The 16057-nt window shown below is 38.3% G+C and overlaps 1 protein-coding gene across 2 annotated transcripts in view; it reads right to left on the reverse strand.

Moving 5' to 3' along the window:
• APPL1 (adaptor protein, phosphotyrosine interacting with PH domain and leucine zipper 1) overlaps window positions 1-15975 on the reverse strand; it is a 32691-nt gene extending 16716 nt beyond the window's left edge. The window contains exons 1-8 of one of the 2 annotated variants that reach the window (XM_020889767.2): window positions 15805-15975; window positions 7901-7999; window positions 6618-6677; window positions 6003-6074; window positions 5015-5102; window positions 3560-3601; window positions 2928-2986; window positions 31-177 (exon numbers count right to left, since the gene is read on the reverse strand). In XM_020889767.2, the coding sequence (XP_020745426.1) occupies window positions 31-177; window positions 2928-2986; window positions 3560-3601; window positions 5015-5102; window positions 6003-6074; window positions 6618-6677; window positions 7901-7999; window positions 15805-15858 (621 nt within the window). In that variant the 5' untranslated portion in view covers window positions 15859-15975. The remainder of the gene's footprint in view (window positions 1-30; window positions 178-2927; window positions 2987-3559; window positions 3602-5014; window positions 5103-6002; window positions 6075-6617; window positions 6678-7900; window positions 8000-15804) is intronic. The other variant, XM_020889748.2, reaches the window with a different exon arrangement.
• Window positions 15976-16057: the final 82 nt, after the last annotated feature.

Consider the following 16057-nt stretch of genomic DNA (forward strand, 5'->3'; position numbering starts at 1 on the left):
TTACAAACCAAAACACAGTACAGTATTCACCTGAGCTTGCATATACCCAAGTAGAGGTTCTAACAATGCTATTTTCTTTTTGTACTGAAGAGTATTTAACGCACAAAAATAATGCATCATGGTCTGGTGTTGTTTTTTTCTGGAAGTGTAGACATCTTCTGTTACTTCATACTTCACCTTTGAGTGAAAAGATTAAAAATACAATTATTTATTTGATTTTAAGTTACCTTTAGTAGTGGCCAAGGGGAAGAGACTATCCAAGGAAAAAAGTGCATTGCCAGCAATTGTACATAGCTTTCTTATTTCCTGAGATAAAAATCCTGCAGAATATTGGATAAGATAGTTTTCCTGTTTTACTACCAACCACTTTCTTTTTAAAATGCACATTAAAAGCAGAATTCTGCAAATAACTGAGAATGGTATAGTGACTGAACTAAAGCCTGGAGGAAAACAAACAACAGTCTGGTTTTAGCTTAGCCATTAATCTTTGACCTTTTTGAGTTCACAGCATACCATTCTCTCCCTACTGCGCCTCTTTTCTTATATTTGTTTTCCTTTGCCCACACTTAAACCATGTCTCTTGTACTCAGATAATAAATACTCATTGAGCACCTGTTACATAATACATTCTGTCTCTTCTCTTTTCCTGCTTTCCTTAGAATACCAAATCAAGTACCAAGAATATTCCAATGCACCAATGACTCCCCAGTTTTTATCTCCTGCCCCTCATTCTCCCAGTTGTTAGAGGAAGCAGATCTCCAGGGAGGTTCTTTATGTGTGTGTGTGTGCTGAAAACGTACACAACTGAAGACAGTATGCTCCCTATAAAACTTGCTCCTCTACTTAGCTCTTTTAATTTTTCCTGGATCCATCCATCATCCAAGAATTTTAGGACTCATTTTTTATTCCTCCTCCTACTGTAAGTCTTGTCAATTCTACTTACAAAGTATCTTTGAAAAGTATTCCTTCCTCTCCACTTTCAATCGCAACCTTATCTGAGGTTCTTCTAATACCTTTGCAAACTATTCCAGTACTTTTTCATTGGGTTCCCTCTAGCTTTGTCCCCTTCATATTTCCATTAGTATTTTAATTGTTAACACAATTGCATGCTGTTACTCATTCGCTTAAAATCCTTTGGTGGCTGCCTACTCTCGATAACACATATTTCAGTCATTAGCATGGGAACCTGGCCCCAAATGACTACTTTCTTTCTGTTTAGTCATACCTCCTCCCGATACATCCTGTGCTCCAGATGCACTGAAATGATTACCTTTCCATTATTATAATTATTGCAAGAAATAATAATAATTGCTAAAAGCCAGGTAATCTATATGTATTCTCGTTCACCTTCAGCACTACTGAGTTTTTTGAGAGGGAAATTCACTAACCAGTGTATGACCTCAGGCAAATAAGCCACAGAGCTGAGATTAGTCCCCAAGTAGTGTGACTCCAGAGCCAGTGCTCTTAACTTTTACACTCTCCAGACTCTACCATGTGCTTCTGCAGAGGCTGTTTTTCTTCTAGAAATGCCCTCTCCCCTAATCCCAAACCACTGATATCTGCTCATCTTCAGTGCAAATGGCACCTCCTAAAAGTATAACCTTTCCCAATTTACCAATCAAAAAGATACACTGCCCTGTCTGTGCTCTCCCAGCATTTTGTTAAGACTTCTTTACTGCACGTAACTCCGTGTTAATCCCTGTATTCTGGCAGCTGCTCTAGCTGTATGCCTTCATACAGGAAGCCTTTAATAAATGTGGATTATCCACTCATTGAAGACAGAAGTGGAGCCTATTTACATTGTTTCCCCCATAGTCACCATTATGGAGTAGGTGCTCAACAAATGTTTCAAGTAAATTAGTGGAAATATTTTTTAAAAATTACCTGTAACAGCCAGAGGCAATGTAAAATAAAATTCATCCTCAGAGTCTTTAATTACTTTTTTTGTGTCAAAATAACAAACGAATGTAGATCTTAAAATGTATATATTTTATTAATATCTGCACCAAATTGAGTAGTCAAAGAAAGCAAGCCTGTGTACTGATTCTGTGAGAGAATACCCCCTTTCTGTGTCACAGTGGCTGCTTCAGTGTCAATCATACCCAACCGTGGATCCCCACAAGTGGTCACTGTGCCCCTACCAGCAGATGCAGGTGAGGCTGCAGATACAATTCCCCGGCACAGAGGCTACCTCACTCACAAATATCTGGTGGAGGCCTACATCTATCCATCCATCCATCCATCCATCCACACGTAACACACATATTCTCTGTAAAGGAGGAGGGCCTCATGGCAGAATTTCATTCAGTTAAGTATGGAACACTTCAACGTTTCCACCACAATATCTCAGAACACACTTCTGAATACATATATTTAACAAAACAAATGCAATGTGATCAAAATACAAAGAGAAAGGGGATGATGTTACACCTGGGCATCAATTACACTTTTGGAGTAGTATGTTTGCTTATTAAATTCTTTCAACAGAAAAATATTTTGTTTAAAAAGACAACTAATAATTCTCTGATAATTAACAGTTAACAGAAAGGCTCTAAAGTAACCGCAGGAAAGAATAAACTAAGGGTGATACAGCAAAATGCATGAAGTTACTGCTGGCAAACTGCATTTTTAAACTGGAAAAGTAGACCATCTCATGAAACAGTTGTTAATTGTGATTTGTTGTTGTTGTTTAGTTACTAAGCTGTGTCTAACTCTTTGTGACCCCATGGTCTGCAGCCCACCAGGCTCCTCTGTCCATGGGATTTCCCAGGCAAGAATAACAGAGTGGGTTGCCATTTCCTTCTCTGGGGAATCTTTCTAACTCAGGGATTGAACCCGCATCTCCTGTGTTGGCACACAGGTCTTAACCACTGAGCCGCCAGGGAAGCCCGTTAACTGTGATACTGAAGGAGTAATATGTACCAAACCTTGTCATTTTCTCTTTTTTTGGACAATCTGCTATATCTGTTAATTGCAGCATCATGATCTGGAAAACAGAAATGACTATTAACAACAATGCAGTAATACTTTGCAGAACTTATAAGTGCTTTAATGGGTTTCACGTGTGCATCTTTCAACAGATATACTGAAGCAAAATAAGAATTCTCTACTATGTGATCAATGAATCCTCATGTTCCTCACAGGCACACAGAAGCACCCTAAAGTATGTTTCTATTTATTAAATTGGTAAAAACATTTAATTTCAAGGAAACAGTAGTCTACTAAAAGTTTTTTAAAAGTATTTTTAGTACAAAAACAGCAAATACTCACTAAAGAAAATTTGAAATATACAGGAAAATAAGGAAGGAAAAATATATATACCTTCTCAGGTATCATGAAGTTAACAAACCACAAGATTTAACTTCCTTTGAAATTTTTCTTCTAGGACAAACAGTGCAACTTAAATAACAACAGATTTAAATAATATTCACTTAAGTTTTTAATTAGGTTCATTTCTTTTTGATTATTGCATAAAATCTAGCTACAGGTTTGTGTTGATAAGGAAATGCATCATTTGGATCACTGAAAGAAATAATTGTATAAAGTAATCAGAGCTTACCATTACTAGCAATCTGAAACACTTCCTTTAATGTCAATATTTCTGGAAAAGTTCAAGAATAATTTAAGTTTAGCATATTTCTGAACTATCTTAAATTATGTTTAGAAATTTAAGCTACAATTAAAACTCCAAGTAATATTTCAAACTTCAACATTTAAAGTGAAAAAGCTACTGTGTTTCAACTAGCCCTAGGGAACATTTACTTTCATTAGCAACTGTTACACCACCAGAAATTGTACTTGCCACAAATTATGACAGAAAAATAAATTTTAAAACTACTGCAAATTCTCAAATATACAAATATCCTGATTTAGTACCAGAATCCAACTTACTGATCTTCTGCTATTGACTCTAATAAGTTCAAATGCTGAATGAGAAACATTTTATTGACAAGATTTTGATATTCAGTCCCCTTAGACTGAGAAAAGAGGTCTTGTTTCTTGACCTTGGAAAAGATTATTCTTGAAGATTACCAAGACATTTTAATTCCATCTCCAAAATACATCTTTATTCCATGTATCATTAAATACTTTATCATCACTGATACATTAGCTCAATATTTTTATTCTATCTACGTATTGTGTAGGTAAGTCTGTATGACTGTCTGAGATTGTAAATTGTAAGAAAGCAAAGTTAAGTCTATAAAGCTCTTGCTTTATCACCTGATAATACTAGATGGGGGAAAAAAAACCCACCACAAGCTACTGAGACATGAAGTGTTAGAGGGGCCAGCCCCCATACATCCCATCGCTCCAACCCACCCACACAGCTCATCTCCTATGCCACTGTCCCAGCTGAGGCCTTGGTCACACCTCACTGCACTCTCACAACTTCTGGGTCCATTCTCCTAGCATCAAATCCATCCTCCAAAAACAGTTAGAATAGGTCCACTTCTTAAAGACCTCCATTGTCTTCTCTTTACTTATAAGCTCAAGTCCAACCTCTTTAGCATGATCTAATCTATTTCTAGAGGTGTCCCCCATCATGTCTCAACACATCCAACACTGCAGCCACACTGAATTTCTCAAAGCAAGTCATATATTTCTATAACCCATAACTTTGTGCTTTCTGGTCCCTCTAATAAAACAATGACTCTCTTCTCTTGGCAAATTCTTCTTCATTGTTCAATGCTCATGTTACATCTGTGGTGAAGCCTTCCTGATACCCTCCTCTGAGCCAGCCTTCACAGCACCATTCTCATCCCAACAGAGTACCATAATTATGTTTTCCCATCTCTTTCTCTGAGCTTTTTCAAGGGAAGTGGCATCTTACTCATATCAGTACTCCTCAGTATATAGCTTAACATCTAGCAGGAGCCCGTATAAATGTTTAACAACTGAAGTAAAAGTGACACTTGCTACAGTCAGAAATGGTTAAGGTGTACAGTAATACACATTTTATAAGCAGTGATCTTCTGACAGCTAATGAAAGTAAACATAAGCTTTAGTTCAATACCTTTCAGATCTCTTTCTTTAAACTGGGTAATGGGGAACATCATGGCATCAGCAAGCTGCGTTGAAAGTACCGCATGACAAGAGCTAAGCTGGTAAAAGAAAGATCAAAAAACCCAAATAACTAAAAAGAGACAATCAACCAGCATTATGGAAATTACACAAAATCTAGTAAGAAGGTATTGATACAAGGACTTCTATGGCATCCAGCAGTTTAGAGTCTGCGCTTCCACTACAGGGATCACAGATTTGATCCCTGGTTGGGGAACTAAGATCCCACTTGCCCTGTAGTGGAAGTGCAGTTTAAAAAAATTAAAAAAGGATGTTGATAACATTTACATAAAAGGGGAACACTAATATCACATAATTTTGTGATAGTCAAAAATATTCCATTAAAAACTCTCAGAAGAAAACATGTGATAACTTTGGATTTAGCAATGACACAAAAGCACAAGCAACCAAAGAAAACAGAAACTGGACTTCATTAGAATTGACTTTCATGCATCAAAGGATACGATCAAGAACACAAAAAAACAACCCACAGAATAGCAGCAAATATTTACCAGTCACGTATCTGTTAAGGGACATGTATTCTTTAGAATGAGGAACTCCTAAACATAGTACTAAAACACAACCCAATTAAAAAACAGGCAGGGAATTCCCCGGCAGTCCTGTGATTAGTTAACAGCTTAACTCTTCTCTCCCTGCCTACATCAAACAACACAATGAAAGGCTGAATATTACATGAGAGTCAAGAGAACACAATTATACATTTATTCCTTGAAAACAATTTGCTTTAATCAGACATATATAGTGTTATTTTTATAAGACAGTCACCAAGATTTGGAAACAAGGTCCTTCTTTAAATAGTAATCTTTTATAATTGAGATTTACTCATAAAAATCATAATAAAAGTTCCCAATAAAAGCTAAACAACTTGAGTAACTTAATTATAAGATCACGTATCCAAGCAAAATAAAGTAAGCATTTACCTCATCTATAACTTTTGAAAATTGCTGCAAAGTAGAACTCATAACTTCATCATCACCCCCCAGTGGAAAACGCTGAAAAGTGAGAAACAGAGATGAAGTAAAGGTCCAATGCTCTGTCTTTTGTGACTGGCACTATAATTTTCATTTTTAAATAACTTCAGAAAACTTCACAAATTTTGAATAAGCTCTAAAAACATCATTTTTATAAAACAGTGTAATTCATAGAATTAGTACACATTAATTAAAATGTCTGCTAAGTAACCAATCAACATGATATATAGGAATGCACACCACACTAGGAATTCAGAGATTTAAAATTAGCTCCAGTTCCTCTGCTAGCCAGCTGTGTAACCTTGAGCAAGCCTCAGTTCCTTCATTTGAAAAAAGAGGCAAAAAAAAAAAAGAAAAAAGAGGCAAATCAGATAACCTCTGTCTCTAACATAAAGTCATTAAAATTAGACATAAGTGAATAATGGAATTTCAATGGCGTATCTAAATTACCTTCTATGAGTTCTAAAATGCTTAGAACTACTGAAAAGAAATTCTGTTTATCTATATAGATACTGTATCACTACACATTTTAAATCATATTTTTAAAACTTTCATATAGAGTACCTGTTTCTCATATTCTTTTAAAAGTTTTGAAGTCAGGTGTGTTGCCGCACTTAATTCATTCTGGAAAAGATGAACATTCAAATTAACACAATAGTACAGATAAAGAAAGAAGTTTTAATTGAAGATACCTACGCCACTTTTATTCATCACTTAAATACTGTACAACATGTTGTCTTAAACCACTGGAAAGGGAACTACAACTAAAGCACTTTAAAGGGAGACTCAAACCATGAAATAGACACCATCAAGGAGTTTGGCAGTGTTTCAGACGTGTGCCTTTTCTTTTCAGCTAATAAAAACTAATATTTAAAGCTAGAAGTAAGCTGTATATAATGTTATTTTGCAAAATCTTAAGACAGTCTACAGTGTTGACTGATTATCCCTGTTCTCTACTATGAAGCATTTAATAACATACAACCAAATGTGGTCGACCTAGTCAAGTAGTACAGCAACACAGCCATATGAAGGTAATATTTTTTTAAAGACTTTTTTCAGTGATGAGTATAATGACAAATGTAATTTTTCTTTTACATATTAATCTGTGTAGTCAGAAATTAAATTCTTTTTTTTTTCAGAAATTAAATTCTTGAGAGACCTATCACTAAGAAAAATAAATAGCTATCACAGTAACTTTAAAGTACCTCATGAATGTTTGAGTTCAGAAAGAAGAGAAATTGAGAAAAAAAAAGAAACTGGTGTTCTTAATTAATCCCAAGGAGAGTTTATCATAGGACCCAGGTTGCTGTTAAAGCTTATAATTAAGGAGCATAAACACAGGCTCAAATCTTTTGTCTGTTCAACTAAAAAGTCTAGTTGCCTTCTTTTAAAATTCATCTTCTGATACCTGGGAGCTATATCTAATCTTTATTACCTTCTAACTAGATAGAGGCTAGCTACTTACAAGTCCTCTGCTCAAAAAGGGTAAGTAGCCCATAAGATTAAAAACATGATTAGAGAAAATACTGGTGACAATATGGGGTTTTCAGTCAAATCTTAGGCAAAGCTCACTATCAATGAGTTTCGCTAAGAAAGTCCTTACTGTGTTTGAGGAAGAGGAGCAGATGCTTCATCACTTTTGTAGTGCTACAAACTATACACCAGTAATAGAAATGTGAGCTCTGTAACACAAAATACTGAATCTTCATTCATCTATTCAACAAATGTTTATTACTCTGCAACACAGACAGGGCTAAACACCAGTAAATAAGAGACATACTATTTCTGTCTCCATGGACTTAAAGATTCATTTTATAAATGCACTGAGTCAGCCTTTAGTTCTTTACCTGTGCATCATAAATCCGATGCATAGCCTGATACAACTGGTTCATATAGTTGGAAATAGCTGTGGCATCTTCTTCAAATACACCCAGTAAAGACCTTGTCTGTATAAAATAAAAGCAGTAAGTTTATGTTAACCATTATATAAATCAAGTGGAAATCTTTTTTTTTCCCCTAAAGGAAGGAAAAAATCATAGGATACTAGAACTTTTAACAGTTCTCAGTTTTAATCTATTTTCTCTCTTTTGATAGAAATGCCAAGATGTCGGAGTTCTTTATTCTCAATTTCACTTCATTAAAACAGAGAGATTTTCCAACTATGTCACAAAACCTTAGAAAGAACCACAAAGGTATATTTTTATGAATTAGAAAGTTTGCAATTAAACTAAGACTAAATCTACAGACTTAGATAAGACTAAATTAACAGTACTGCATGTATAAATATTTTAAATATCTTTTCTCAGGATAATTTAGTATGATTATTTCTATTTTTCCAGTCTCTTCTAGTTGTATTGATAGCAAACCCCCTCCCCACTGCAATCCAAAATCACACCACAATGCCCCTTTTCATCCCCAACATGGCCTATAAAATGCTAACAAGATTTTTTCTGAGTGCAGACTTTGAGGTTATTTTTTCTTCTTCTTTATACATTTCTATAGTGTTAGGCTTTTTTTTTTTTTTTTTTTTTTTGCACAATGAGCATGGGCATGTAAAAATTACCTGTACTTTCAGAGTAAAAACTTGTCAGTCAGTAAATGTTAAGACTGTTAGATATAAGGAAACAGCATATTAAGGCAAACTATGATCACCTTTTTATATCCTATAGGCAGGCAAAGAATTAAATTTCAACAATTATTGAGATAATTACAGCTTAAAATCTAAAAAGCAGCTTTGTACTTTTATTGTCAGTCAGTTCAGTCGCTCAGTCATGTTCAACTCCTTGCGACCCCACGAACTGCAGCACACCAGGCTTTCCTGTCCATCACCAACTTCCAGAACTTGCCCAAACTCATGTCCATGGAGTTGGTGATACCATCCAACCATCTGATCCTCTGTCATCCCCTTCTCCTCCTGCCTTCAATCTTTCCCAGCATCAGGGTCTACTTTTATTGTACAATTAGTTAATTTACACCTTAGCCTTAGAAATTGGTTTTTAAAAATCAACTTCTTTCTTAGCTTCCTATTTTCAGAAGCAGCAGCTAAGTCACTATGATTAAAGAAAAAAAAAAAAAAAGCAGCACAAAATCATGCCAGTATATGAATCCAGTTTATCTCAGTCCTGTACTTCCCAATGCCCCAGAGATTTAAAAATGAAAAAAAATTTATACGATCTGAAAAGAAACCAAAGTATGCTTCAGAGATTTAAATCTGACAGAATTTTTTTTTTTCCTTTTTAGCTCTAGTGCCCTACTCCCATTCCCCAAGTGCTACTGTAAGATGTAAAAAAGAAAACGTCATGAAATCTTGTTTAGGTAATTCCATTCCTAAGAAAAATCTGCCACTTAGGTTTTTCTTTTTATCTTCAAAAAATGATCATTCTAATTCAAGGAATAAAACATTATGCAAAAACATGTAGTAAACTTAAAAAGATGTTCTTAGCCTCAAACAGGGTTGAAACAGCTTCCCTGTGTTTTTAAGTTCATAATATCAAGTTGAAAATTGTATAATGACTGTTTAAAGTTAGTAGCTTACACAAATGCAATCAATATGGTACCATTTCATAGAATCTATGATGACATCCACTATGAGCTGCACCAGTTTCATGGTGGCTCAGACAGTAAAGTATCTGCCTGCAATGCAGGAGACCCAGGTTCGATCCCTAGGTTGGGAAGATCCCCTGAAGTAGGAAATGGCAACTCACTCCAGTATTCTTGCCTGGAGAACACCATGGACAGAGGAGCCTGGTGGGCCACAGTCCATGGGGTGGACATGATTGAGCAACTGAGATGCACTTACAACAAACAAAATAATGCTGGCAATTAAGCTATGAATTCAGATTTCCTTATGTTTTGAAGTTTTTACTTTATATTCATGGGAACATATCTTTGGCAGAATTTTATATATAACTCTCACATAAACACAAAAAAAGAAAACACAAGTTGCCTAAATTAATACAACTCTAAAATTTCAACTTTATTTATTTTTTTTGGCTGCACCATTTGCATGTTTCTTTTCCTGACCAGGAACTGAACCTGTGCTCCCTGCATTGGAAGTACAGAGTCTTAACCACTGGACCACCAGGGAAGTCCCTGTAATTTCAACTCTTGTATTTTTTTGACATAAGAGTCATCACTAAAAAAAAAGTCATCACTAGCCATGTTTTCACATCCAGTATTATTCTGTGCCAGAAGCAGGTGACAAATATTTCTTAGAAGCGCTCCACTTTTATCTTCAGTGTTTTCTTCCAAACAATTGATATCCAGTCAGCAAGTTTTGATGACAACACTTGCTTCATTTTACCAGCTGTCAAAGAAATATTTTCAGACAAAAAACAAGACTGATAATCCTTCAAGTGGTTGTTAAATTGATTTGTTGGCTCAACACTGAAAAGTTGCACTTGGTCAGCCATGTGACTAGGAGAAATAACCAAGTGTCTACATTTGCAGGCAATTACAAGTAAAACAACATCAAGTATAAGAGGCATCTCAATATAAGAGATATAAAAATGTGAATTTTAAAAAGTACGCCTCATATTTTATGAGTATTTCACATTATGCCAAAGAGAAAAGCCTCCATTTGAGACTGGAGTTTGTCTTCCCAGTTATAGCTTGGCTGAATCATTGATATTTATCTACACATAAAATCAACTATTTTTTAAAGATCATCTCTGTTCTTACTGAGACTTCCCTGGTGGCTCAGGTGGTAAAGTGTCTGTCTAGAATGTGAGAGACCTGGGTTCGATCCCTGGGTGGGGAAGATCGCCTGGAGAAGGAAACGGCAACCCACTCCAGTATTCTTGCCCGGAAAATCCCATGGACAGAGAAGCCTGGTAGGCTACAGTCCACGAGGTCACAAAGAGTCAGACACGACTGAGCGACTTCACTTCACTTCACTTCTGTTCTTACTAAACAGAAAGTTTCTGACGTAAAAACAATATATAAACATGGATAAGCTATCTAGTATAGGCTTCAGATTTCCTACTTCAACAAATGATATCTTGCTGAATGGTACAGTTTGAGCAAGATAAACCTAAAAATGTTTTTGTTCAATTATCTGGATTTGGACTTGTAAACATACCTCTGTTTTAATACTTAGTTACTGTAAAGTAAAACTAAAAAGAGGGGCTTCCCAGGTGGCGCTAGTGGTAAAGAACCCGCCTGCCAATGCAAGAGACATAAGAGACCAAGGTTTGATCCCTGGGTTGGGAAGAACCCCAAGGTGGCAGCCCACTCTAGAATTCTTGCCTGGAGAATCCAAGCACAGAGAAGCCTGGCAGGCTACAGTTCACAGGGTCGCAAAGAGTTGGAGATGACTAAACCAACTTGGTGCACACAACAAAACTAAAAATAACTGTAATTCAGGGTAGTCTTTCACAACTTCCAAGTTCTATTTTATATAGCAGTTGGCAGGCCACGTTTGATTAGGATTAAGTAATCTAATAAATACATCTATATCAAGAGCTTTAAAAGTTTTCCTCCTTTCTGTTATCAACTTCTCAGACTATATGCTAGATAAATCCTGTACAATGACATTGTACAGGAGACAGGGATCAACACCACCCCCAAGAAAAAGAAATGCAAAAAAGCAAAATGGCTGTCTGAGGAGGCCTTACAAATAGCTGTGAAAAGAAGAGAAGTGAAAAGCAAGGGAGAAAAGGAAAGATACACCCATGTGAATGCAGAGTTCCAAAGAATAGCAAGGAGAGATAAGAAGGCCTTCCTCAGTGACCAATGCAAAGAATTAGAGGAAAACAACAGAATGGGAAAGACTAAAGTATTCTTCAAGAAAATTAGAGATACCAAGAGAACATTTCATGCAAAGATGGGCTCAATAAAGGACAGAAATGCGATGGACCTAACAGAAGCAGAAGATATTAAGAAGTGGTAGCAAGAATACACAGAACTGTACAAAAAAGATCTTCACATCCCAGATAATCTTGATGGTTTGATCACTTACCTAGAGCCAGACATCCTGGAATGTGAAGTCAAGTGGGCCTTAGGTAGCATCATTATGAACGGAGATCATGGAATTCCAGCTGAGCTATTTCAAATCCTAAAAGATGCTGCTGCTAAAGTGCTGCACTCTTTATGCCAGCAAATTTGGAAAACTCAGCAGTGGCCACAGGATTGGAAAAGGTCAGTTTTCATTCCAGTACCAAAGAAAGGCAATGCCAAAGAATGCTCAAACTACTGCACAATTGCACTCATCTCACACGCTACGAAAAGTAATGCTCAAAATTCTCCAAGCCAGGCTTCAACAGTATGTGAACCGTGAACTTCCAGATGTTCAAGCTGGTTTTAGAAAAGGCAGAGGAACTAGAGATCAAATTGCCAACATCTGCTGGATCATCAAAAAAGCAAGAGAGTTCCAGAAAAACATCTATTTCTGCTTTATTGACTATGCCAAAGCCTCTGACTGTGTGGATCACAATAAACTGTGGAAAGTTCTTTAAGAGATGGGAATACCAGAACACTTGACCTGCCTCTTGAGAAACCTGTATATAGGTCAGGAAGCAACTTAGAACTGGACATGGAACAACACTGGTTCCAAACTGGGAAAGGAGTACATCAAGGCTGTATATTGTCACCCTACTTATTTAACTTATATGCAGAGTATATCATGAGAAACACTGGGCTAGATTAAGCACAAGCTGGAATCAAGATTGCTGGGAGAAATATCCATAACCTCAGATATGCAGATGACACCACCCTTATGGCAGAAAGTGAAGAACTAAAGAGCCTCTTGATGAAAGTGAAAGAAGAGAGTGAAAAGGTTGGCTTACAGCTCAACATTCAGAAAACTAAGATCATGGCATCCGGTCCCATCATTTCATGGCAAAGAGATGGGGAAACAGTGGAAAACTTTCTTTTTTGGGGCTCCAAAATCACTGCAGATGGTGACTGCTGCCATGAAAGTAAAAGACGCTTACTCCTTGGAAGGAAAGTTATGACCAACCTAGACAGTATATTAAAAAGCAGAGACATTACTTTGCCAACAAAGGTTTGTCTAGCCAAGGCTATGGTTTCTCCAGTGGTCATGTATGGATGTGAGAGTTGAACTATAAAGAAAGCTGAGCACCGAAGAATTGATGCTTTTGAACTGTGGTGTTGGAGAAGACTCTTGAGAGTCCCTTGGACTTCAAGGAGATCCAGCCAGTCCATCCTAAAGGAGATCAGTCCTGGGTGTTCACTGGAAGAACTGATGTTGAAGCTGGAAACTCCAATATTTTGGCCACCTGATGCGACGAGCTGACTCACTTGAAAAGACCCTGATGCTAAGAAAGATTGAAGGCGGGAGGAGAAGGGGACGTCAGAAGATGAGATGGTTGGATGGCATCACTGACTCAACAGACATGAGTTTGAGTAAACTCCAGGAGTTGGCGATGGGCAGGGAGGCCTGGTATGCTGTAGTCCCTGGGATTGCAAAGAGTTGGACATGACTGAGGGACTGAACTGAACTGATGTTAGATAAACAGTCCAGATAAGAACAAAAATTTACGTCCCAAAGCATTAATCTCAGCTCTCTATATAAAACTACAAAAGTCCAACAACAGGACAACCATATTAAGTCAGTCAAGGAAACACGCAACCTTTGAGTTGTTTATTATGTATGTACGTAATAATGTGTGTATGCATGTATGTAATAATGTGTGAAGATACTTAAGTTATGATGTGTAGTTAAAGCCAAATATAAATCATTATGCACAATATAATCTCAATCACATTAAAAGGTGTAAGAGAAAGAAAAAACCTACAAAAAAGAAAGCGAACTATTAACCAAGTTTGCTGCCAAATACTAGAGAGGTAACTCTGTGCTTTCCGTAACTTTAATTTTTCTGAAGCAAACAACTATTATTTTTATAATCAAGTACAAAGATTAAAAGTTTCACTGTCTATAACAGGTGAAATTTAGAGAGTTAAGTGACTTGCCATAAAGTAGAAGGTACCAACTGGCAGTAAAGATTAAAACCCTTATATCCTAAATCCCAAATCCAGGGCTTTCATTCTTGCCACAAGTTTTCCCCTAGAATCGCTTCCCAATGTCTTCCCTTTCTAAATCCCAGTTGTCCCAATTAACTTTCCCACATAAATATTAACTAGTTCAGATTTATTACTTCTAGAAATTGAAAGACTATCAATGTGGCTATTTCATTAAAAATGAATACTAATATGGCACATGCTTGTAAAAAAACAGAAAAAAACAAAACAAAACAAAACTAATGCTCAAGTTGTAAACTTACTGTGTGAAAAACTCAAGAAATTAGATAAGTTAATACCCTCCTTGTAAGTCATGGCTAAGGGCACTGTGTAACCCATTCTGAGCAGTCTTTATCAGCAGCTATAAAAGCCAGGCCAGGTAAGAGAAGAAAGGTAAGGCAGCCTGTTGAGTCTTATAAAAAAATAAAATGACAAAGTGTACCTGACCAATACATCCCAGAAAATTTTTGCTAAACATCTGAAACAAATGTAGCTTATAACTTTATACTACAGAAGTCATTAAATATGTGAACTGGCTATTATTCTGGCAGTCAAAACAAGCCAAGAAGTCGGTCTGTCTTTGTGTCAGTATAGGCTGATAAGAGTACATTACCAGCAGGGATCAGGCCTGTGAAGATAACTTTCAGCGTGGAAAAAAAAAAAAAAAACAATCAATTCTACAATCAGAGCCCAACTCCAACTTGGCAGTCAAAACTGGCACCATATCCATGGCAAACAAGACATACAGGAAAGTGGGGTCTAGCCTCTCCCTCCTGTTCTTATGGAGTCATATTAAACCATCAAGACACATGAAATATGTGCAACTGTAGTTCTAAATGAACATTTCAGAAAACTATCTTCATTCTAAGTGGTAGCCCAACAGCAACATTGTCTCAAATCCCTTATTGTGTAAGAAGACAGGCCTAGGAATGAAGTTTCTCAGCCCAAGTTCCAGCCCCCACCAGCATTTTTTTTTTTTTTAAACATAGCTGATTTCATTCTTCAGTACTGAAAACATAAGTCCCTGTTACGTCTTCCTGTCTTAAGGAAGAGACTATCTTAAGCTACAGCAACCACCCCAGCATCATCCCCAATGCACAAATCACGGGGCTTTTATTTTGATGAGTTTACTAGAGCCAAGTCTGCAACCCGGGCGCAGCAAAGGCGCCGTCCACTTCTCGGCGTGCACGGCCCGAGTGACAGCGGTTGCACTCAGGGTCACGACACTCGGCCCGGAGGCTCTAGGATCTGTGACGGGCTTCGCCAAGGGCTTTCCGCACGAGCTAATCAACAGACTTTCAGTATTTCCCCCCCGCCCCAAACTTGTCCATGTCCTTTCCTAGCCTGATCAGAAATCATTGAGTCTACAGGGTCTTTTCTCCTCCTGCATTTCCTCCAAAGAGGTTTTCGAAAAGAAAATCCCAGGATCTGGATTTATCACCTCACATCACAGCAATTAAAAAGCACCTTTTGTCAAATACAAGGGAGCCCCGCGCGGGTAGCGACCGCCGGGCCCACCAGCCACGGCGGCGGCGGTTCGCTCGCCGCCCGCCGACTCCCAGACCCCGAGCGCGGCTCTCGGCCCAGCGACGCAGGCCCACGCGGGCCTCGGGAGGGCGGCCCGGCCTCGGCAGCTCCGGGCTCCGCCCGCGACTGGCAGGGATACTGGGGGGCGGCGCCCACCTGGGCCAGGGTGGGCACCTGCGGCCGCGGCTGCGCCAGGCCTGGAGTCGGCCAGCCCCGCTCCTTCCCTCGCCTCCCGCCGCCTAACCTGTGGGCTGTCCTCCAGAGTCTCTTCGATGGGCAGCTTGTCGATCCCCGGCATCGTGGCAAACGGAGGGCGGTGGCAACAGACGAGGCGGCCGCCCACAGCTCCCCACACCCGCCCGCCTGCAGCAGCTGACCCCGACCCGCCCTCTCTCGCTGGCTCCGCCGCCCTCGCCGGGCGCCGAGCGGCCGCGCGATTGCGCGGGAAATCCCGCCCCGCCGGCCTGCCTGCTCCGCCTCTCTGCACGCTCATTGGC

Source organism: Odocoileus virginianus, chromosome 26 (assembly GCF_023699985.2).
Source record: "Odocoileus virginianus isolate 20LAN1187 ecotype Illinois chromosome 26, Ovbor_1.2, whole genome shotgun sequence".
NCBI classification, from domain to species: Eukaryota; Metazoa; Chordata; class Mammalia; order Artiodactyla; family Cervidae; genus Odocoileus; species Odocoileus virginianus.